At 42.8% G+C, this 24388-nt stretch overlaps 1 protein-coding gene across 2 annotated transcripts in view; it reads left to right on the top strand.

The window, feature by feature from the left end:
* Window positions 1–229: 229 nt before the first annotated feature.
* BCKDHB (branched chain keto acid dehydrogenase E1 subunit beta) overlaps window positions 230–24388 on the top strand; it is a 265276-nt gene continuing 241117 nt past the window's right edge. For both annotated transcript variants that reach the window (XM_081530414.1, XM_081530413.1), the window contains exons 1-3: window positions 230–448; window positions 14742–14819; window positions 16738–16806. In XM_081530414.1, the coding sequence (XP_081386540.1) occupies window positions 253–448; window positions 14742–14819; window positions 16738–16806 (343 nt within the window). In that variant the 5' untranslated portion in view covers window positions 230–252. The remainder of the gene's footprint in view (window positions 449–14741; window positions 14820–16737; window positions 16807–24388) is intronic.

Genomic DNA, 24388 nt, shown 5'->3' on the forward strand with positions numbered 1-24388 from the left:
TTCTAGGAACCATCTCATTGGAGCTCACCTGTCAGCTTGCACCCGCCCCAGCCCCCTTTCCGCATGCGCACCACGGGCCAACGCGGTTTGGTCGTCTCGCAGCCCGCCCCACCCTCGAATTACGGGTTCTGATTGGTCCTCCTGGCAGACCCGCCCCTTCAGCCAGGCCAATGGGAAATCCGCCTCGGCGCTCCGCCCTCCCGGGCGGCAGCGGGCCGCCCGGCAGCCTGAGGTCCCGGGTGGTGAGCGGGGATGGCGGCGGTGGCGGCGTCCGCGGGCCGGCTGCTGCGGCTCCGCGCGGCCGGGGCCGAGGGACCCTGGCGTCGGCTGCGTGGCGCGGGGCTGCCGCGGGGCTTCCTGCAGTCCGCCTCGGCCTATGGGGCTGCGGCCCAGAGGCGGCAGGTGGCTCACTTCACTTTCCAGCCTGACCCGGAGCCCGTGGAGTACGGTGAGCGAGGGGCTGCCCTGTCCGCTCCGCTGCAGCCCAGTGTCGCAGGCCCGTGGGAGGTCACTGAGGGTGCCGCCCTGCCCGTCCTCGGCGGGGGCCGCAGGCTGACCTCTTTGCGTCCCAGCAGAGTCCCTGCCCTGCTCTCGAGAGTCCGCTACCTGTGGGCCTGTGATTTCCTCCTTAGTTCCACGTTCGTGCTTTCGAGAGGTAGCCCCTTGGCACCCTCGAGATGGATGAGAGGGCGCGCGGGGTGTGCTAGGGCCCGAGAGTGGAGGGGTGGTGCTGGGGAACGCCTTCTTTTCTCCGCTCTCTTATCCTTGCTTTTCCAAGTCCGTCCCCCCTCCCCCTCCACCCCAGAGTTGTCCCAGCTTGCACACCCGGAGGGGCCACAAACTACAGGCAGAGAGGTATGTTTAAAGAAAAAAAGCAGTCTCCCCTCCCTTTTTTGTTTTTGTTTGCTTTAGTAGAGAAAACAGCGAGACTAAAGTAACTGAATTGGTTTTCCCAAGGTCACAGTACAGCTTCTTCCTAGCGATGTGAAACAGCCATCTTCCTCTCTATCTGAGCCTAGCACTGAGCTTGTGCTGGGCAAGGCTGCCACTTTGCCAACGACGGGTGAGCGGTGTGGGTAATGGGCGGAGGAAGCCATCGAGTGCTTCCAACTGCGGCAGAGACTCGAGCACCTCTCACACCTCGCCGTAAGACAGTTGCATGACTGTTACAGCTGAGTTTTCTGTAAGCTCCAAAAGACCCACTGTCTATCATCGCAACGTTGGAAACAGTAGGAGAACAGTTACCTTTTCCTTGGCTGGCTAAGCACTTCTCACATGCTAGAGCTGAGGTTTGGGGAAGTGTGTCAGTATTTACTTGTGAGTAATAAAAATGAATATTCATTGAACGCTAACCTCAGGCAATGGCACCCCACTCCAGTATTCTTGCCTGGAAAATCCCGTGGACGGAGGAGCCTGGTAGGCTGCAGTCCATGGGGTCGCAACGAGTCGGACACGACTGAGCGACTTCACTTTCACTTTTCCCTTTCATGCATTGGAGAAGGAAATGGCAACCCACTCCAGTGTTCTTGCCTGGAAAATCCCAGGGACGGCGGAGCCTGGTGAGCTGCCGTCTGTGGGGTCGCACAGAGTCGGACACGACTGAAGCGACTTAGCAGCAGCAGCAGCAACCTCAGGCAGGCCCTGGGCTGAAAAATTTACGTTCATTCTCTTATTTGATGCTTAGGACAATCTCAAGAGGTAGGTAATCTTTTTTTTTTTTTTTTCCCCGTCAGTTTTTCAGTTGGGTAGCTGAGATCTTGAGATAGTTTGTCCTGGGTTACACAGAGAAGTTAGTGGCATAGGGTCGCAAAGAGTGGGAGACCACTGAAGCGACTTAGCATTCACACAGCTTTGGAATCTAATTATTCAGATTCCAGAGCTTCCATTCTAAACAATGTGCTAAACTGCATGTGGAAACTATTTACTAAGAGGTGTTCTGGTTTTGTGAAATAGTTGACACCATAAAGGTGAACACAATTTTTTCTCACCAACAAAATGAACCTTGAATTCTGTCTGCAAAGAAACTAGCCCAATACTTGAGAAATAGAGCATAGGTCTTCTTAACCTCCTTCCATAATTATGGAATTACTAAAGCTTGAGTAAAATGATAATAAAATGCTTGTTCTTAGTATAAAAATAACAAAAGCATATTATAGATAATTTGGATAATAGAAAAACCAAAAAAGATAGTCTCAACACCCACTACTGTAAATATTGCTAATATTACTAGATGTATCCTTTTAGGGATTTCATTCCAGTTTAGTGGAATTGAAGAATTCCACTGATAAAATGGGGCTTCCCAGATGGCTCAGTGGTAAAGAATCCACCTGTCAATGCAGGAGACATGGGTTGGATCCCTGGCAGTGAGCTTGGCACTGGGTTGGGAAGTTCCCCTGGAGGAGGAAATGGCAACCCACTCCAGTATTCTTGCTGGGATAATCCCATGGACACAAGAGCCTAGTGGGCTACAGTCCGTAGAGTCATAAAGAGTTGGATGCAACTGAGTGACTGAGCACACACACACTAAAATGAATGGAATAAAAATTTCCCATAATTGTAGTTTTAATGTAAATACAATCTGCATTATTTAATCAGAAGCATTTCCCCATATTGTTATATAGTTTTTTATAGCCTTCTTTAGAAGAAGACATGTTTGGGGAATTCCCTGGCAGTCCAGTGGTTAGGACTGTATGCTTTCACAGTGGAGATCCTGGTCCAATCCCTGGTTGAGGGACTAAGATCCTGCAAACTGTGTGACATAACCCCCCCACCCCCCAAAAAAACCCTGTTCTGTTGAACAGAAACACTATATAGGTCAGTGGTTAAAATCTTGGCTCTAGAATCAGGTTGGCCTAGGTTCCATCTTTATCCTTACCTATAACTTTAATAAACTTATTAAAGCCTCAATTTCTTTATGAGGACTTAATATCTACTTTGGAAGGTTGTTATGAGGACTAAATAAGGATAATGTGTGTAATGTACTTACAGTCTCTGACTGCTAAGAAACAATCACTCAGAAAGTAAATGGAAACTTAATAACTACCCTTATACTTTTGTTGTTACAGTTATGCAGTGTTATAAATAATGCAGATAGAAACATTTCTTGTATCTTTTATGTATCTGAGATTATTTCTTTAGGATAAAGAATAAATCCAGGGGTGAGATTTCTTACTTGAAGATATGAGCACTTCATTGGATTTTTAATGCATAGTTCAAATGACCAGTTTTTACTTGTATTTGCAGTGAGTGTGAGTACTGGGTATCATGCTAAAATCACAGGTGGCTGTGATCCTGTGATTTGTGGTAGGAAATACATATCTGGTGTTTGTTCTGTTCCTGGCATGGAACCCTTGAAAATTCCCATGATGAGAGCCACAAAAATGTCTTTAGTTGTATTACTGTCTGGCAAGCCCTGAAGTTACCAAAGGGGCTTCCCAGATGTGCTAGTGGTAAAGAACCCACCTGCCAATGCAAGGGAGATGTGGGTTTGATCCCTGAGTCAAGAAATCCCCTGGAAGAGGAATGGCAACCCACTCCAGTGCTCTTGCCTGGAGAATCCCATGGACAGAGGAGACTGGTGGGCTTCTGTCCATGAGGTCGCAAAGAGTTGGACACAACTGAAGCAACTTAGCATACAGAACACAAAGTTACCTAAGGGTGGGGATTGTCACCAGATGTGCTTAGCAAGTTGGAACTTGCAGTCCCATCTGCTCACCTCTGGAAAGGGTAGGGGGACCTTGAGGTCAGTGGATTGCCAGTGGCCAGTGATTTAATCACCCATGCCTATCTAGGGAAGCCTCCTTGAAACCCCAAAGGACAGGGTTCTGAGAGCTTCCAAAGGAGTGGCGCTCTCAGAGAACATCTCACATCTTTCCTAACACCTTGCTGTTTGCAGCTCTTCCATCTGGCTGTTCCTGAGTTACATATATTTTATAATAAACTGGTGATCTAGTAAGGAAAATGTTTCTGAGTTCAGTGAGATGCTCTAGGAAATTAATTGAACCCAAGAAGGAGTTGTGGGAGCCTCCGAGCTTATGTCCATTGGTCAGAAGCATAGGTGACAACCTGTACTCGGGGTTGGCACCTGAGTCGGGGGAGGGGCAGTCTTGCAGGACCGAGCCCTTAACCTGTAGGATCTGACATTACGGGAGATCATATCAGAATTGAGTTGACATCTGGTTGGAGACTGGAAGTGGTCAAACAGGAGATGGCAAGAGTGAACATTGACATTCTAGGAATCAGTGATCTAAGATGGACTGGAATGGGTGAATTTAACTCAGATGACCATTATATCTACTACTGTGGGCAGGAATCCCTTAGAAGAAATGGAGTAGTCATCATGGTCAACAAAAGAGTCCGAAGTGCAGTACTTGGATGCAATCTCAAAAACAACAGAATGATCTCTGTTCGTTTCCAGGGCAAACCATTCAATATCATGGTAATCCAAGCCTATACCCTGACCAGTAACGCTGAAGGAGAGGTTGAACGGTTCTATGAAGACAACTAACACCCAAAAAAGATGTCCTTTTCATTATAGGGGACTGGAATGCAAAAGTAGGAAGTCAGGAAACACCTGGCGTAACAGGCAAATTTGGCCTTGGAGTACAGAATGAAGCAAGGCAAAGGCTAATGGAGTTCTGCCAAGAGAACGCACTGGTCATAGCAAACACCCTCTTCCAACAACACAAGAGAAGACTCTACACATGGACATCACCAGATGGTCAGCACCGCGATCAGATTAATTATATTCTTTACAGCCAAAGATGGAGAAGCTCTATACAGTCAGCAAAAACAAGACTGGGAGCTGACTGTGGTTCAGATCATGAATTCCTTATTGCCAAATTCAGACTTACATTGAAGAAAGTAGGGAAAACCACTAGACCATTCAGGTATGACCTAAATCAAGTCCCTATGATTATACAGTGGAAGTAAGAAATAGATTTAAAGGACTAGATCTGATAGACAGAAGGCCTGATGAACTATGGATGGAGGTTCATGACATTGTACAGGAGACAGGGATCAAGACCATTCCCATGGAAAAGAAATGCAAAAAAGCAAAATGGCAGTCTGATGAGGCCTTACAAATAGCTGTGAAAAGAAGAGAAGTGAAAAGCAAAGGAGAAAAGGAAAGATATTCCCATTTGAATGCAGAGTTCCAAAGAATAGCAAGGAGAGATAAGAAAGCCTTCCTCAGCGATCATTGCAAAGAAATAGAGGAAAACAACAGAATGGGAAAGACTAGAGATCTCTTCAAGAAAATTAGAGATACAAAGGGAACATTTCATGCAAAGATGGGCTCGATAAAGGACAGAAATGGTATGGACCTAACGGAAGCAGAAGATATTAAGAAGAGGTGGCAAGAATACACAGAAGAACTGTACAAAAAAGATCTTCATGACCCAGATAATCACTCTGGTGTGATTACTCACCTAGAGCCAGACATCCTGGAATGTGAAGTCAAGTGGGCCTTAGAGAGCATCACTACGAACAAAGCTAGTGGAGGTGATGGAATTCCAGTTGAGCTATTTCAAATCCTGAAAGATGATGCTGTGAAAGTGCTGCACTCAATATGCCAGCAATTTGGAAAACTCAGCAGTGGCCACAGAACTGGAAAAGTTCAGTTTTCATTCCAATCCCAAAGAAAAGCAATGCTAAAGAATGCTTGAACTACCGCACAATTGCACTCATCTTACATGCTAGTAAAGTAATGCTTAAAATTCTCCAAGCCAGGCTTCAGCAATACAAGAACCGTGAACTTCCAGATGTTCAAGCTGGTTTTAGAAAAGGCAGAGGAACCAGAGATCAAATTGCCAACATCCACTGGATCATCAAAAAAGCAAGAGAGTCCCAGAAAAACATCTATTTCTGCTTTATTGACTATGCCAAAGCCTTTGACTATGTGGATCACGATAAACTGTGGAAAATTCTTAAAGAGATGGGAATACCAGACCACCTGACCTGTCTCTTGAGAAACCTGTATGCAGGTCAGGAAGCAACCGTTAGAACTGGACATGGAACAACAGACTGGTTCCAAATAGGAAAAGGAGTACAGCAAGGCTGTATATTGTCACCCTGCTTATTTAACTTATATGCAGAATACATCATGAGAAACGCTGGGCTGGAAGAAGCATAAGCTGGAATCAAGGTTGCCGGGAGAAATGTCAATAAACTCAGATATGCAGATGATACCACCCTTATGGCAGAAAGTGAAGAAGAACTAAAAGGCCTCTTGATGAAAGTGAAAGAGGAGAGTGAAAAAGTTGGCTTAAAGCTCAACATTCAGAAAACTAAGATCATGGCATCTGGTCCCATCACTTCATGGGAAATAGATGGGGAAACAGTGTTAGACTTTATTTTGGGGGGCTCCAAAATCACTGCAGATGGTGATTGCAGCCATGAAATTAAAAGACGCTTGCTCCTTGGAAGGAAAGGTATGACCAACCTAGATAGCATATTGAAAAGCAGAGACATTCCTTTGCCAAAAAGGTCCGTCATAGTCAAGGTTATGGTATTTCCCGTAGTCATGTATGGATGTGAGAATTGGACTGCAAAGAAAGCTGAGCGCTGACGAATTGATGCTTTTGAACTGTGGTGTTGGAGAAGACTCTTGAGAGTCCCTTGGACTGCAGGGAGATCCAACCAGTCCATCCTAAAGGAGATCAGTCCTGGGTGTTCATTGGAAGGACTGATGTTGAAGCTGAAACTCCAATACTTTGGCCATCTCATGTGAAGAGTTGACTGATTGGAAAAGAGCCAGATGCTGGGAAGGATTGGGGGCAGGAGGAGAAGGGGACCACAGAGGATAAGATGGCTGGATGGCATCACTGACTCGATGGACATGAGTTTGGGTAAGCTCCGAGAGTTGGTGATGGACAGGGAGGCCTAGCGTGCTGTGATTCATGAGGTCGCGAAGAGTCGGACACAACTGAGCACTGAACTCAACTGAACTGAACTGGAGACTTTCTCGGTGATATGTTAAAACACTCACACTTTGGAATTGGTGTCAGAATTGTATGTGCTCCTATGCACGCGTGCGCGCACACACACATAGTCACTCATTATGGGGTATTTTGTGCTAACTGCACTTTGTTTTAATATGCATTTATTTCATTTCTACTGAATATGTTCCCATATGTTTCTTTGCTAGATTTCTTTGCACTTGTGTGAATTGAATGTTCCTTGTTTTTGTGTGCTTTAAAAGTTTGTACACGGTGTACTCTTTTCTGTCAGTACTAATGCTACCTACCATTTTTGAGCAGCTGCTCTATTCCAGGTGGTGTCGTAGACATCAGTCTATAATCCTCCCAGTAACCCTGTTGAGTTAAAGAGCATTATGCTCATTTTACAGATGAGAAAATTGAGGCTTAGAGATGTTGGTGGCTCGCCCAAGTCTGATAAGTAGCAGCACAAGAATTTGAACCCAGATATGTCTTAACTCCAAAGCCTTCTGTACAAATGTTGTACTAACGTTTTGTGTGGTAAAGATACTAATGAATATATTTATTCTCTCTCTGCCTTTATATAGTGTTATCTCTCTGCCTTTCATTTGTGCTGCAAATAATTCTTATTCTTTTATTTTGATTATTTTGACACGTGAAAGGGTCCCCCTAAATAGAGTAGTGGTCACGGTGGACTCTGAGGAGGTGACATTTAAACTATACTGTAAAGAAAGGTAAAGGAATCACTTCTGCAAGGACCAGAGGGCAAGTTTGTTTTCCAGGAAGAAACAGGGACAAGCAAGGGTGAAGTCCTTGGGGTGGGGTGAGTTTGTGCTGTAGGACCTGAGAAAGCCACTGTGGTTGGGATGTTCTGAGTAGGAGATGGTAGGCAGCTCACAAAGGTCAAGTGTAGAAGGAAGAGTCCTTGTACTGTGGGGATGAGGGTGTTCTTTCCAGTACAGTAAGTCCCCAAAGTACCAATGAGTTCTGTTCTGAGAGCATGTGTGAAGTTCAATTTGTTGGTAAGTCCAACAAAGTTAGCCTAGGTACCCAACTAACTCAATCTACTATATAGTACTGTACTGTAATAGATTTATAATATGTTCACATCTTTGAAAGTTCTAAACTTGAAGGTTCACATGTAGGGGACTCACTGTATTAGAATTTTTAGTGTTGGGACTAATAATAAGTAACAAGAGGTTAGAAAGCATGAAGTTTATATGAGGAACAGGAAGTAGTGAGTTTATTTGGAGGAAAACGGGAAGGGGTAGGAAATAAGTTTGGAAAAGTAAATGGAGGCCTCAAAGACTAGAATAAAAGTTCGGGAGGAGAAAATATTGAATATCTGCAATGTGTCTTTCACTGCATTGATGTATTAAGTACAGGTTCAGATAGTCTTCTGTGGGTGATGGAGGGCCATTGACTGTTTGGCAAGAAAGTGGCCTGAGATGTACTCATGTTATAGTCTTAGGCAAGTTTATAGAATGGATTGGTGAAGGGAAAGTAAGGAGATCGAGAGATGAGTCATAGGATTATGTAATTGTCATGTGAAAGGATATAATTGCTTGAACTTGGAGAGTGTCCGTGGGGATGGTTGTATATTTGGGAGGCATTGACCAGATTTGGCACTGTTTTGCGTGTTGGGGGCTCGGTCAGGGGAATGTGTAGCCAAGGTGTCTTGACATTTTCAGCATGGGAGGCCGAAAGGATGGTCAAGTGGTGGTCTCACTGATAGAAATGAGGGCTGCCAGAGGAGAGGCATGTTTTTGGAGAGAGAGAGAAGAAGACTTAAATTTTGAATGTGTTGAGAGGTCTTAGTCCTTTTGGGCTGCTATAGGAAACATACCAGTAGACTGAGTGGCTTATAAACAACAGAAATTTATTTCTTATAGTTCTGTAAGTCCAAGGTTGGAGCACTGGTAGATGATTTGGTGTCTGGTGAGGATCTGCTTCTTGGTTCCTAGCCATCTTCTTGCCATGTCCTCACAAGTGGAGGGGGTGAGAGAGCTCTCCGGGGTCTCTTTCATAAGGACACTAATCCCCCTCATGAGAGTTCAACCCTCAGGAGCTAATCACCACCCACAGGGCCTGCCTCCAAATACCATCACACTGGGAATTAAGTTTCAACATCTGCCTTTGGGAGGACACAAATGTTGAGTCTCTAGCATTGGCAGTGTGGGCAGAAGGCAGCACTATGAGGTGGGTTGGTCTGATTCTAATCTGGCACCAAAACACCAGTGTCAAAGGTGGCAACCTTTGGGACCAGATAAGTCTGTCCGTGTCTCTTTCCTCATCTTACTCAGGATTGCTCCATTCTGCGTCTTTCCTCATTTCTGCTTCTACTCCATGTTTCCCCTTCTGACTGACTTCATCATTGCTCATCCAAGCCCTTCATGGTACCCCATAGAATGAAGATCAGGATGAGAGAAGAAGCTTGATCAGTGTTCACCATCTGCCAGACACAAATGGGTGCCTTACATGTACTGAGTCATTTAATCCTCATGTAAGTGTGCTGTGAAAAAGAATGTTAGCCCGCACTTTGTAACTTAGCACTGTGACATTGGCCATGTCATTAGTCTTCATAAGCTTTTGTTTCCTTGTTTTTACTGCCTCAGAGGGTCGCTGGGGTCACTCAATAAAATAATCCCTGCAACTACTGGTGCCTGGCACCCATTGTGCTAGATATTTAACTACTGACATTGTGCTAGAAAAATGGGTGCCAGGCACCAGTAATTGCAGGGATTATCCTATTGAGTGGAGGAGGGAAGGTTAACCAGTGCAGAATAGATGCTCCATAAATATTGGACATTTGATAGTAGTTATCTCACTGAATTCTCACAGGCGTCCTACCTATTAGATAGTATTATCCATGTTTTATAGCAAAGGAAGCTGAATGTCAGTAGTTAAGTAACTTTCCCAAAGTCACACAGGGAGTGACTGGCATGCCGTGGTCTCAGGTGCTTTAGCGCTGTGGATTTTCTCTGTCTCCCCTCAGTGCTACCCCGGACTGCAAAGGAAATAGGGGCTCAGGATAACTGAGCACTGCTCACCACACTAGTACTGCAGCATCACCTTCCCTCACTGCCCTTTGCCCGGAATTGTCTTTGACTTGTGACATTGGTAGAATTTTTTTCCCTGCTCCATTCCTCTGTTTTAAGTGGTGGATGAACAGTTTGCTCTGTGTATTTTTTAATTTTTGAGAAACAGCCTCATAGGTTTATTTGCTCATCCATTCACTCAACAAATATTTACTGAGCACCTATTATGTGTTAGATACTGTTGTAAGGTCTGAGCACATTGCTCTGATCAAAGGCACTTAAGAACCCCTGCCTCTTGGAGTTTATGTTCTGTTATGTCCCTTACATCCCGCCAGCATGCCACTTTATTTTTGCAGCAATGATAATGACCTGGCTTGTTTTTTATTTAAAATTAAAATATTTTTTATTCTTTTCCATTATGACTTATTATAGGATATTAAATATAGCTCCCTGTGCTGTACAGTTTATTTTATATATAGTAGTTTGATCTGCTAATCTCAAACTCCCGATTTATTGCCTCCTCCAAACTATTGCATAGTTTTGTTTTCTATGTCTGTGAGTCTGTTTCTGTTTTGTAAATAAGTTCATTTGTAGCATATTTTAGATTCCACATATAACTGATAACATGATATTTGTCTTTTTTTGTGACTTAATTGGGCTTCCCTGGTGGCTCAGATGGTAAAAGTTCTTCCTGCAGTGAGGGAGAACCAGGTTCGATCCCTGGGTCAGGGAGATCCCTTGTAGAAAGAAATGGCAACCCGCTCCAGTATTCTTGCCTGGAAAATCCCGTAGACAGAGGAGCCTGGCGGACTACAGTCCATGGGGTTACAAAGAGTCAGACATGACTGAGCTTTGAACTCTGACTTAATTCACTTAGTATTATAATCTCTAGATTGATCCATGTTTCTGAAAATGGCATTATTTCATTCCTTTTTTATGGGTGAGTACTATTCCATTGCGTATATGTACTGCATCTTCTTTATCCATTTTTCTGTTGATGGACATTTAAATCGCTTCCATGTCTTGGCTACTGTAAATAGAGCTGCAGTGAACATTGGACCGCAAGTATCTTTTTGAATTAGAGTTTTCTCTGGATATATGCCAAAGAATGGGATTTTAGGATCATATGGTAGCTCTAATTTTAGTTTTTTAAGGGACTTGATACTGTTTTCCAGTGTGGGTTACACCATCACCATCAGTGGGGGGAGGGGTTCCTTTTCTCCACACCCTCTGCAGCATTTATTTGTAGATGTTTTAATGATGGCAATTCTGACCAGTGTGAGGTAATACCTCACTGTTATTTTAATGTGTATTTCTCTAATAATTAGTGAAACTGAGCATCTTTTCCTGTGCCTCTTGGCCAGATGATGGCCTGTTTTTTCATTATGTTCTACTTAGGACAGTTTTGAGTAAGCAGCTCTGAGTGAGTGAGTAAAAGTGGCTCAGTGGTGTTTGACTCTGTGACCCTATGGACATACAGTCCATGGAGTTCTCCAGGCCAGAATACTGGAGTGGGTAGCCTTTCCCTTCTCCAGGGGATCTTCCCAACCCAGAAATCGAACCCAGGTCTCTTGCATTGCAGGCAGATTCTTTACCAGCTGAGCCACAAGGGAAGTGGCTCTGATCCAAACATGAAGCACTGTTTTACCAGAGGATACCCTTTAGCTTTCATCTTTGGCTTGGGAAATTGCACTGCTGTGTATATTTAAGTTTGTTTTGTTATAACTTTTTATCTTAGGAAAGAAGAGTCATCAGTCCAGCGTTGACATTTTACATCCAGTTAATGATACTGGTAATTGTGTGATTTGGCAACTGGATTTAATAATTTTGTAGTAGTGTTCAGAAACCTTTTTCTTTTCTTTTTTTTTTTTATTAAAGTCTTGCCATCGGCACAGCTCTGATTCGATATGCTCAATGTGTTCTTATCAGGAGGGAAGATTAGGCATACTTTATCAATAGTTTTTGGTGTAAGCTCCAGGAAAATAAGTAAGTCTAAGGAAAATAAATATTTAAATGATATTACCTCAGCATAACTTGTGATTTCTTCCTGACTCACCCATAAATCATACTGCACATTTAAAAAGAATCAAAAATAAATATTGCTCTACTAAAAATTGTCATTTAAAGCTTTTAAAACCATCTAATAGAATAGCAGTTAATCCAAAACCTCCAAATTCTGATTCTGTTCAGGAAAAAAAAGTATCCAGGAGTGAAAGATTATGTGTTCATATGGAAATATATCCTTTAAATACCCTTACATGTAAATTGTTTTCTTATAAGATGAGCAAATTCTTTGTGGTTATCAAGCAATACTGTCCAGATTCACTCTGTATGATTTTTATTATTAGAGTCTTTACTTTCTTCTTATACTGGAAACTTGCCAAGCTGCAATTCAGTGAGATGTCTTAGGGGCATTCAGTATTAATTCAAATGATCAGCAGACTTGAAATAAATACTAGCATAAATGTTTAGGCATTTTTGATCCTCCCTAGGGTCTTAGCTATGAAAATCCTCATAGATTTTCATAGATAAAAATCTTACTTTAGGAAATGTTTGAAAGAGGAGAAGGAGTGGGAATGTCATGGTGGTTGGGAAAACAGTTTACCCTAAACCATCATCATCTGATACCTGGCACCAGTCAGCTCTTCCAAGAATTTTTCTTGAATGGAGAAAAGGATTTAAGCAAAGTACCTATTAAATGATGTAGGCTTAGCCTGAAGAAAAAATAAATTGTGAAGTAATTATGTACATGGAGTGTGATGGTGATATGACAATAATTTCTTGATTAAATTCCTATTCTCCACACCAGAAATATGAGTAGAAACAGGCTTTATTATGGGCTCAGAAGGCAGCAGGGCAGATCTGATTGAGTATTTGTTGTTCAGTTGCTAAGTCGTGTCCGACTCTTTGTGACCCCATGGACTGCAGCAGGCCAGGCTTCCCTGTCCTTCACTATCTCTTGGAGTTTGCTCAAACTCATGTGCTTTGAGTCAGTGATACCACAGACTGTCATTTAGCAGTGTGGAAGGGATCAGAGAGACATGTGAGCCCAGAGCTGGACAGAGAATCAGAAGGCTGAGTGTCAGTGGAAGATGGCAGATTGGAGGTGTCCTGAGTCAGAGCCTGTTGTGGAGCCAGGCTGTTCCAGGGATGGGTCTCCAGGAAAAGGACAGGTGACCAGGGTCTCATGGCTGCAGGTTGAAGGCAACAGCAGTTGCTGTTGTGATCCAACCTGGGAATTAATTAGACCTTGGCTTTGAGGACACACAGGCAGCTGAGGTTCACCATTTAGGTGGGCCAGTGGTTAGGGTAATAAGCAGCAGGCATTGGAGGGATTTGATAACTACATGGCTGTGGGTTAAGGTGCATGGATCAGGCGCTGACATGAAGACAGTGGTGGTTTAGTCACTAAGTTGTGTCCGACTCTTGCGACCCCATGGACTGTAGCCTGCTAGGCTCCTTCCTCTGTCCATGGGGATTCTCCAGGCAAGAATACTGGAGTGGATTGCCATTTCCTTCTCCAGGGGATCTTCCTGACCCAGGAATTGAACCCAGGTCTCCTTCATTGCAGGCAGATTCTTTACCAACTGAGCTGTGAAGACAGAGCCTGAGCATCAGAGAAGACACAGGCAGAAAGGAGCCTTTTTTTTTGCTCTGAGTTGTGTTTTCACAGATGACTTGACCCTAAATTTCTAGGAAGACCATGGGCACTGGGCAGCACTGAGGCTTAAATCAAAGTCCTAAAACCATGATTACTTCTGAATTGTGACATTTGGAACTTTATCAAATAAAGCACCATACCATTTAGAGTAATGCCAAGGTCAAGATGAAGGACACAGGCACAGTCCAGAGTCTAACAAAAATTAGCTAATATTTATTCAGTGCTCACTGGTCATGCGCTCTTCACTGTTCTGTGTATTTGTTGTTCCATTTAATTCTCTTAACAGCCCATTTAGGAAGATAGATATTGGCTGGCAGAGATTTTACTTGAGCAATAAGACAATAGGAAGGACCAAGCTGTCATGTTAAGACATGGGATTGTAGAGTTCTCCAAACACTAGCGGGCTCAGCTGGTAAAGAATCCGCCTGCAAAGTGGGAGACCTGGGTTCAATCCCTGGGTTGGGATGATCCCCTGGAGAAGGGAAAGTCTACCCACTCCAGTATTCTGGCCTGGAGAATTCTGTGGACTGTATAGTCCATGGGGTTGTAAAGAGTCAGACATGAATGAGTGACTTTCACTTTCACTTTCCAAACACTAGCAGTTCTCCGCTCTGAAGTTCTTTTAGCCTTTCTCATTGTTTATGGCCCATGGCTATCTGCTCTTATTGGCACATTTAACACATGCCATTGGTCACGTGTGTTTGTTATGACCTACCTTCCTAAAACCCATCCAGGGCATCTTCCCAGACCCCTCCCACCCTGCCTGCTTCTCTTTACTGAATTTCTGTAACCTTTATTTATGTGGAAACACATTTGTTCAACTTCATTGTTTTCTTTCTTCCTTTTTTTAATAGTTGTTTTTAAATTGTTTAATATGTTTCAATTTTGCCTCCTCAACAAGCATCTTAAAAGTTGTATTGCTTTTATATCTTCCACAGGGACCTTACCATGGTAAATAATCCAGTAAATTTGTGTAATATATTCCATGCTTTTCTTTCTACCTTGGCTTTAATCACAGTTTAATTGACTATTAAAAAACTGATTATTTTTTATGTATGTTACAATACATAATCATGTATTTTTTTTTTTTTTTAATTTTCACAGGGCAAACTCAGAAAATGAATCTCTTCCAGGCAGTAACAAGTGCCTTAGATAACTCATTGGCCAAAGATCCTACGGCAGGTAAACTTCCTTTGTGCTTGACTGTGGTTGTTGTTGTTTAGTTGTTAAGTCATGTCCAGCTGTTTGCAACCCTATGGACTGTATAGCCCACCAGACTCCCCTGTCCATGGGATTTCCCAGGCAAGAATACTGGAGTGGGTTGCCATTTCTTTCTCCAGGGAATCTTTCCGACCCAGGGATCGAACCCTCGTCTTCTGCATTGGCAGGCAGATTTGTTCCTGCTGAGCCACCAGGGAAGCCCTGCTTGACTATCGTAGTTGTGTTAATTCAGAATTGAAGATTTGCTGGAAGTATTTGTCTGGAGCTCAATGGATAACATTATATCTACTTGAAATTTTTATAAGACCTGAACAAATACTTAACGCTAAGAATCAAATTATGATATTAAACACATTTTTATCCTCTTATTATGAATTAGTTCTCATGTATATCTGACACTGACATCATTAAATTAACTTTCTTCCATGGTATGTGTGGTCCTGATAATACATTAACATAATACCTTTTAAAATATGTGCTACTGTTTCTCTAGCATATAGAAAAAATGGAAAATACCATTTTGTTCAGCTATCTATTTATTGATATAAAATGAAAGTTTAGTTCTGTGCTTTCCTTTGGGATACAGTATCATTCAACTTGTAAGATTTTTTTTGGAAAATAACTTTAATATTGATAATTAACTTTATAAGTAAACTTATCTTATTAAATTATTGATATAAAAACAGTTGTACTGCTGTGTGTTTTCTAAATTAGATTGACTTGACTTTATATGTATATTTAATATACCTTGGGTTTCTATTTGAGAATCTCTGGTTTTAAGGTCAAGTGGAAAGCAGGTTAGTTTTTAGAAGTGAGAGCTGGACTTACTTTGTTTTGAATGAGAATGACTGATATAGTCACATAGGTAAGGGTGAGTTATTTTCTTGAGGTCTCTGAAGCTGGTGAGGTGCATTAATGGGACTAGAATTCAGCTTTGTGAACATCCCATTATTCAGTTTAATTTGTCTTGCTATGCAGCACCCCTGAGTTTCTACTAGAGCTATTCTTTGCCTTGCAATTTACATTCCATTATACTTGCAATCTATGTCACTTTCCTACTTGTGACGATTCTCTCAGCTTGAAATGCTGTTCCTTCAGCTTCTTCAGATTGCTGACTCTCATTGTATAGCATATATTAAAAAAAAAAAAGGAAAAAATCAGGGGACTTCCCTGGTGGTCCAGTGGTTAAGACTTCGCCTTCCCATGCAGGGGTGTGGGTTAGATCCCTGGTTGGAGAGCTAAGATCCCACATGCTTTGCACCCAAAGAACCAGAAACATAAAAACAGAAGCAATATTGTAACAAATTCAATGAAAGACTTCAAAAATGATCCACAGGATTCTTTAAAAAAGGGAGGGGGAATCATCACTACCCCCTCCCACCCCCACCAAGCCAACAAAAACACCCATCAAAAGCTACTGCCCAAAGGACACGTAAGCCTAGAGTGTGAGTCACGGTTCTGCCTCTTGCTGTTTGGCTTCTTAAGTTACTTGACTACTTTCTTGGCCTTGTTTCCTTCATGGGTAAAATAAGATGAGATTCCAGATTAGTGTTTCTTTCTCAGAGGAGGATCCTCCCCTTGCACTAAACACTGTTTGGAGACCCTGTCGGCTGTTACCGCTCTGTGCGGTCAGCAGCTCACCCACTGGACGAAGACTAGGCGTGTCGCTCTGTGTCTACAATGCACAGGACAGGCCACTATGACAAAAGAATCATCCAGTCCGAAGTGTCACTAATGTTGAAATTGGGAAACTTTGATTTAGATCTCGGGGTCCATTTCTGTTTTCTAAGTTCATATGTAGACATTTACGTTACTTATTTCTCATGGTTAGAATCATTTAGGAATGATTACATACAATGTATTCTTTATTGTTTTTCAGTAATATTTGGTGAAGATGTTGCCTTTGGTGGAGTCTTTAGATGTACTGTTGGCTTGAGAGACAAGTATGGTAAGTTAGTATCTTTATATATGAACAGTATTCCTGTAGAACTTACATATCTTGGCAGTACAAAGGATGCCTGTTAAAATGTTTGCCATGTCCTTATTGCATCAACAGATTCCTTTTGTTTCCACAGCTACCCCCAGACTCCTTTGGCGTAGATTTCACCAAATGTGTTCTGACTGTAGCTTCCCTCTGATCTAGTTCATATTATACATATTATAGGTTCCAAAGTATTCTTTATTAAATGTATTGTTTGTCATGCCATTCATACATCTGGGAATCTTCAATCTCTTATTGCTGCCCTACCTTTGCCAATTTCAATCCCATTCAAGGTTCTGCCCTATTGGTCACTGCTAATAGGTTTCATCTTTTATTATCTGCATTAGGATTCTCCAGAGTAATCGAACCATTAGGATATACCTATGTGTGAGTAGGTGTGTGTGTGTATAATGTATCTGTATATGTAGCTGTGTTTATATGTGCTGTAGTGTGCTCGGTCGCTTCAGTCATGTCCAACTCTGTGACCCCATGGACCATAGCCTGCCAGGCTCCTCTATCCATGTGGTTTTCCCAGCAAGAATATTGGAGTGGGTTTCCATGCCTTCCTCAGGGGACTTTCAGGACTCAGAGATCGAACCAGCATCTCCTGTATCTTCTGCAATGCAGGTGGATTTTTTTTTTTTTTTTTGGCCTCTGAGCCTCTGGGGACACCCCATCTATATTTATGTTTATACCTGTACATACTTCTCAGATGGTGCTAGTGGTAAAGAACCCACCTGCCAATGCAGGAGACATGAGAGATACGGGTTCGATCCCTGGGTTGGGAAGATGCCTTGGAGGAGGAAATGGCAATCCATTCCAGTATTCTTGCCTGGAGAATCCCATAGACAGAAGAGTCTCGCGGGTTACAGTCCATAGGGTCACAAAGAGTCAGACACGACTGAGGCAACTTAGCATAATACATAGATCTATATTGAGAGAGCAATAATCAAAGGTTTATATTTTAAGGAATTGGCTCACACCACTGTGGGGCTCACAAGTCGGAAATCTGTAGGGCAAGCCAGCCGACTGGAAAACTAGGCAGTCTTCAGGACAGATTTCTTCTAGTTTGGGAAACCTTAGTCTTTCCCTCTAAGGCCTTCAAGTGATTGGATGAAGCCCATCCACATAAAGAAGGATAATCTGCTTTACTTAGATGTTAATCACGTCTAATAATACCTTCCCAGAGTATCTAGACTGGTATCTGACAGCCGGGCCACATCACCTAGTCAATTGGACGCCTGTAATTAACCATCACAGCACCCTTCCGCGTTTCATCCCCGCCGATCGGTGGCTTCTGCCTGGCCTGTGATCCCTTTCTGCCGATTGCTATCACTTGCTTCATTCAGCTCAGTCTTAAAGCTGTCGGAGGAGGCATACTGGCTCATTCCAGCATCCTCGCTGCGGATTTGCACTGTAAGGAATGTGTTCCAATGCCATGCTGTTGTACTGCCTTCCTTGGAGGTGCTTTGACCTTTCATTTATTTCCTCAGTCTTATCTAATCTGGAAATCAAAGCAGTGGAGTTTGGGTAGGAGTTGACACTTGCCTTCCTTCTGGCCTTTACCACTGCCCTGTAAAGGTCATGTGGGTAGAAAAAGGAGTGAAGGGGCCTTAAGATTTTTTTTTTCCTCCCAGTTGTTCCTTCTTGTTCCCCTCTTCCTCTGACGTTATACTTGCATCCAGGAAACCCTAGCTGAATCCAGCAAATCAAGTGTTCCCTCGCACCTGTCAGGAGCTCTCAGGTTGTTCTTTCCCCTTCCCTTTGCAGCAGTTTGGTGTGGGTCCTGTCCCTCTGCTTTCTCCTCACTGTCTATTTTAATAGTTCTTTAGAGTCTGAGATTGTTGGTTCCGTCTCAGCCATCTCCAGGTGTCTCAGTTAGCCCCAGCTAATTCTGACTCCTAGAGACTTTAAATCTTCAAAAAGAGATTAAAGGGACTTACTTCCCTGCTGGTCCAGTGGTTGGAAATTTGCCTCCCAATCAGGGGATGTGGGTTCCATCCCTGGTTGGGGAACTAAGAGTCCACGTGCTGTGGGGCAGCTAAGCCCTGTGTACCTAAGGCAGTTACTGAAGCCTGCAAGCCCTAGAGCCTGTGCTCTGCAACGGGGGAAACCTGTGTCCTGCAAATAGAGGACGCCCTCACACTGCAATGAAGACCCAGTGCAGCCAAAAAAAAAAAAAAAATTAGAAATCTTTATGCATTTGATTTCTAAATGCATATGCATTGTAGAAAATTTGGAAGATGTAGAAAAGCATAAAGAAGAAAATAAAAATTGCCCAAACCAGCAGAGATAAACTCTAGAAAACCAATATACATATCTTGATATTATATACACTTCAAGGCCATATTTGAATATATTTATATATATTAACTAATATTTAAAACATAGAATTAGACTTTTTTTCTGCCTAGGATTTTTAACTGTTTACATTGCCCATGTGTTGTTGCATGCTGTCTATTTTGTCCAATAGAGACCTTAGCATATTAATCATGTGTGTGTGCGTGCCTGCTCAGTTGCTCAGTCGTGACTCACTGCAACCCTATGAACTGTAGCCCTCCAGGCTTTTCTGTCCATGGGATTCTCCGGGCAAGAATACTGGAGTGGGTTGCCATTTCCTTCTCCAGGGGATTTTCCAGACTCAGGGACTGAACTGGCGTCTCCTGTATCTCCTGCATTGCAGGCGGATTCTTTACTGCTGAGCCATCAGAGAAGCCTAGCATATTAATCATAGTTGTTTTAAATTCCCAGTCTGATAATTCAAGCATCCTTGCCACATCTGGTTCTGATGCTTGCGCTGTCTCTTCAAACTGTGCTTTTTGCCTTTTGATGTGCCTTGTCATTCTTTTCTTGTTAGCCAGACGTGATGCGTTGGGTAAAAGGAACTGCTGTAAATAGGCCTTTAGGAAGGTGGTGGTGAGGTGTTTGTGGGGAAAGGGACAGTATTAGGTTTGTCTTTTAAGTGAGCCTGTGCCCCTGGACCATGAACTTCCCAAATGTTTCTCAGCTTTTTCTCTCCACCTCCGGTAGAACTGGGTGGCTAGAGAGAGCTGAAGTTGGGTCTTTTCCTGCCCCGAGGTCAGCTGGGTTCCGATGATACACAGGAGGTTGGGCTCTGGTTAACTAGCGGGTTTTACTTGAGGAGGGGCTGCTCAAGCTTGTTTCAGAATGGTTCCTACCCGTTTCAGAATGGTTTCTCGTCGTTTCAGAATGGTTCCTCCCCGTTTCGGAATGGTTCCTCCCTGTTTCGGAATGGTTCCTCGTCGTTTCGGGATGGTTCCTCGTCGTTTCGGAATGGTTTCTCCCCGTTTCGGAATGTTTCCTCCCCGTTTCGGAATGGTCCCTCCCCGTTTCGGAATGGTCCCTCTCCGTTTCGGAATGGTCCCTCTCCGTTTCGGAATGGTTCCTCCTCGTTTCGGAATGGTTCCTCGTTTACTTCGCCTGCTGGGGGCAAGAAGGGATTTTCTCTGACATATACTGTGGAAACCTGATCGGGCTCCTGGAGGGAAACGTCGCAGAATTGTAGGGGGCCCCCTATGACTGGGTCTTCTGAGTTTTTAACTCTCAGCCTTGTCCTCACGGAAGCTCCAACAACTCCTCAGCTTCAGCCCAGGTTTCCTACCCCGGTTCTGGTCTCTGCTCTGCACAGTTGGGAGCCCCTGTATTCACGGGTCTGCCTCTCCATTGCTGGGGACAGCCGTTTGCTCTGTGTCCTTGCTTCTGTAGCGGGTCCAAGAAAAGTTGTTGATTTTACAGCGTGTTCCGCTTTTTACTTGTTGTGAGGAAGGCTTGGCAACTTCAAGCTTCTTCCGAATTTCCATCTCCAGCCTAGACCTCGGGCCTGAGTGCCACCTCTGTGCCTATTGCCCCTCCCCCACTGCAGTCTTCACCTTGGTGTTCCCGTCACTTCAGACTCAGCATTTCCAAGCTCATATTTTCGAACTCAGCTGAATTGATTATGTTCTCCCAGAAAATCCACGCCGCCTCCTACATTTCTTAGCAAATATACCATTGTCCACTTGGTTACTTAAGCCGGAAAAACCGAGGAGGTCCTAGTCTCTTCCCTTTCTTATTTGCCACGTTCATTAGGTCCTCCGATTTTATCTTCAGAGTTTGTCTTTGCCGTGGCCTCTGCTTTCCATCCTCACCGCCCTGGAGGCTCACGTTGGATCCGAATCGTCTGCTTGGATAGTTGCCTTACTTTTCTTAGTAATCACCGTCCCTCCTGTCCGAACCTTGATGTCAGTGTGATCAAGCTAAAATGTGCATTTCTTGGCAGAATATGCAGGAGATTTTGAGATCTGCCCTCTTTTCAGTCACCTGGCCTCATTTCCTATATTAAAACTGAATTATTTCCCCTTAAGCCTGTGTGTTTTTCATCCCTCTTCCTTTGCACGTGCCGTTTGGATCTCTCCCCCCTTTCCCCCATCCCCCCCCACGCCACTTAATTCCCTGGGGAAACTCCTCTTTTGCCTTCACAGGTCTTCTTTTTAAGGCTCTTCCTAAAACAAAACAACCCAATCAAAAAATGGGCAAAAGACTTCAACAGACATTTCTCCAAGGAAGACATACAAGTGGCCAAACGGTGCATGAAAATATGCTCAACGTCTCTAATTCTTAGAGAAATGCAAATCAAAACTACCCACCTCACACGGTCAAAATGGCCAACATCAAAAAGTCTACGAATAATAAATGCTGGAGAGAGTGGGGAGAAAAGGGAACCCTCCTACACTACTGGTGGGAATGTAAACTGGTACAGTTAGTATGGAGAATATGAAGTTTCCTTAAACAACTAAAAAGCATTTTTTACTTTGATCACCGGTATTTCCCCGGTGATCCAGTGGTTAAGAATCCGCCTGCCAATGTAGGGGACATGGGTTCAATTCCTGGTCTGGGAACTAAGATCCCAAATGCCGCGGGGTAGCTAAGCCTGTGGGCCACAACTACTGAGCCTGTGCTCACGGCACAGCTAGAGAGAAAGCCCGTGTGTCCATGACTCCTGAAGCTCACGCGCCCTGGAGCCTGTGTCCTGCAACAAGGGAAGTCACTGCAATGAGAAGCTGTGCACTGCAAGCAGAGAGTACCGCCTGCTCGCTGCAACTAGAGAAAGCCTGTGTGTAGCAGTGAAGACTCAGTGCAGCCAAAAGTAAAAAATAAAAAGCAAGCAAAACTAAAGATGAAGTTGCCATATGATCCTGCAATCCCACTTCTGGGCATACATCCAGAGAATACCATAATTTGAAAAGATACATGGACCCCAATGTTCATTTCAGCACTATTTACAATAGCCAAGACATGGAAGCAACTTAAATGTCCATCAGCTGATGAATGGATAAGGAAGATTCAGTACATACATATGATGGAAACTTAGCCATAAAAGAATGAAATAATGCCATTTGTAGCAACATGGATGGACCTAGAGATGATCATACTAAGTGAAATAAATCAGACAGAAAGATAAATAGCATGTGATATCACTTATAGGTGGAATCTAAAGAAAAATATATAGATGAACTCATTTCCAAAACAGAAAGAGACTCACAGACATAGAAAACAAACATACGGTTACCAAAGGGAAAAGGATGGGAGAGGGATAAATTAGAAGTTTGGGATTAACATATACACACTCCTATATATAAAATAGATAACCAACAAGGACCTACAGTATAGCACAGGGAACTATACTCAATGTTTTGTAATAACCTATTAACATAAGGGAAGAGAACCTAAAGAAGGAAAAATGTATACATATGTTTTCTTCAGACTCTCAAATTATTCTTCATATATATACATTATATATGAATATATAAATTGCTGGGCTGTACACCTGAAACTACTGTTGCCGAGAAGAGAGAAACAGGTTCTTCCTGACTCTCTGAGCTTACCCAGTCGCTGCTTTATCACTGTCCAGATGTTTACATCTTTTGCATATTGCAAAATTACAATTGCATGTTGTAATTGTCTTCCCAGGAGATTTCTACACCAGACAACTTCTCCAAGGCAATAGGCATGTAAATCATCTTGCATCCTTGTCTTCTAATATATTCTAATATATGTATATTAGAATATATATTCTAATACTATCAGATAGTATTTATTGAGTGAATGTTGCTGAGTGTAGTTACCCTTCAATCTTTCACCAAGACAGGGGCCTGCTGCCTCAGAAAGGGGATTTCCTTATTTCCCTTTAATGATTTTAGTTGGTCCAATTTTTCCTTAAAAATAGCTTAAACCAGGGAGAAACTGGCTGTCACTTGAAAAAGTCTACTGCTCGTAGAAGGCGCTGGCAGATTTATGTTTACATGATGAGGAGTTGAACTAATTAACAGCTATTTAATTCTTAGCTTTACTGTAAGCAGATGCTGTGAATTTTTACACTAGCTTTAGGACTATGAATTCGAATTTTGAATAATTCTAGATCAATATGAACAATTAAATCACCATCACTCTAAGAGGAAATGAGCTTCAGTTTTCAGGAGTGAAGAATAAAGGAAATGGGGAAGAGAAATCTATCCAAACAGAACTTTTTGTATATTTAAGAAATAGCACATGTTTTAAAAATACTGTTCTACCCTTTTGAGTATACGCTGGGAATTTTAAGCTATACAGAAACATGCTTGACTTGGTAGTCTCTTTTTTTGAAGTTAAAAGATTTTGTATTTATTTAATTAAATTTTTAATTGAAATATAATTGATTTACAATGTTGTGTTTGTTTCAGGTGTACAACAAAGTGGTTCAGTTATACATATTTATATGTATTCGAATATATATATATATATATATTTTTTTTTCGAATCTATATATTTTTAAAGATCTTTTCCATTATAGTTTATTGCAAGATATTGAATAAAGTTACCTGTGCTATACAGTAAATCATGGTTGTTTAATGATTTTGTACTGAAAAGAATTACAAAGATTATGTTGATGTAGCTGAACGCTTTGAATGACAGCAGGAAAACCTCTTGTGGGGAATTGATGCATTTTCTGGGGAGAGCTGGGTGTTGAGAAGGGATCGGCCAGTAGGTGGCAGCCTACACTTTGAAATGAGACTGTCCCTATTGAGGGTTTTAAATTCCACCAGAAGAGAGTTTGGATGAGGGTTACTGACATAATATTGTGAAGCTGAATACTACTTAATATTAAAAATAAGAAATTGGCTCATTAGGGACAATCCTATGAAAAAAAAAAACAAACGAAGGGAGCTAGAACTTAAAAAAAAATTATTTTTTGGCATGCCATGTGGGATCTTATGTGCCTTATCAAGGACTGAGTCTGTGCCCTTTGCATTGGAAGGGCGGAGTCTTAACCCCGGAACCAGCAGGGAAATCCCAAGAGAGAGCTGTTTTGTACCCCAGATAACCCAGATGAATGCGAGTTTAGCATCAGCAAACTGCATCTCTGCTTCCTTGTGCTTTGACAGCACAGAAAAAGAGGGCTTGGAGACTGAAAATGGAAGAGAAAACCTCATTAACACATGGCAGGTTTAACCTTTTTATGTGAGGTAATGCCTTGACCACGAGTTCAAGCCCTGGGTCAGGGAGACCCCCT

The sequence above is a fragment of the Giraffa tippelskirchi genome, chromosome 9, assembly GCF_054371585.1.
Source record: "Giraffa tippelskirchi isolate mGirTip1 chromosome 9, T2T-mGirTip1v1.2.pri, whole genome shotgun sequence".
Lineage (NCBI taxonomy): Eukaryota > Metazoa > Chordata > Mammalia > Artiodactyla > Giraffidae > Giraffa > Giraffa tippelskirchi.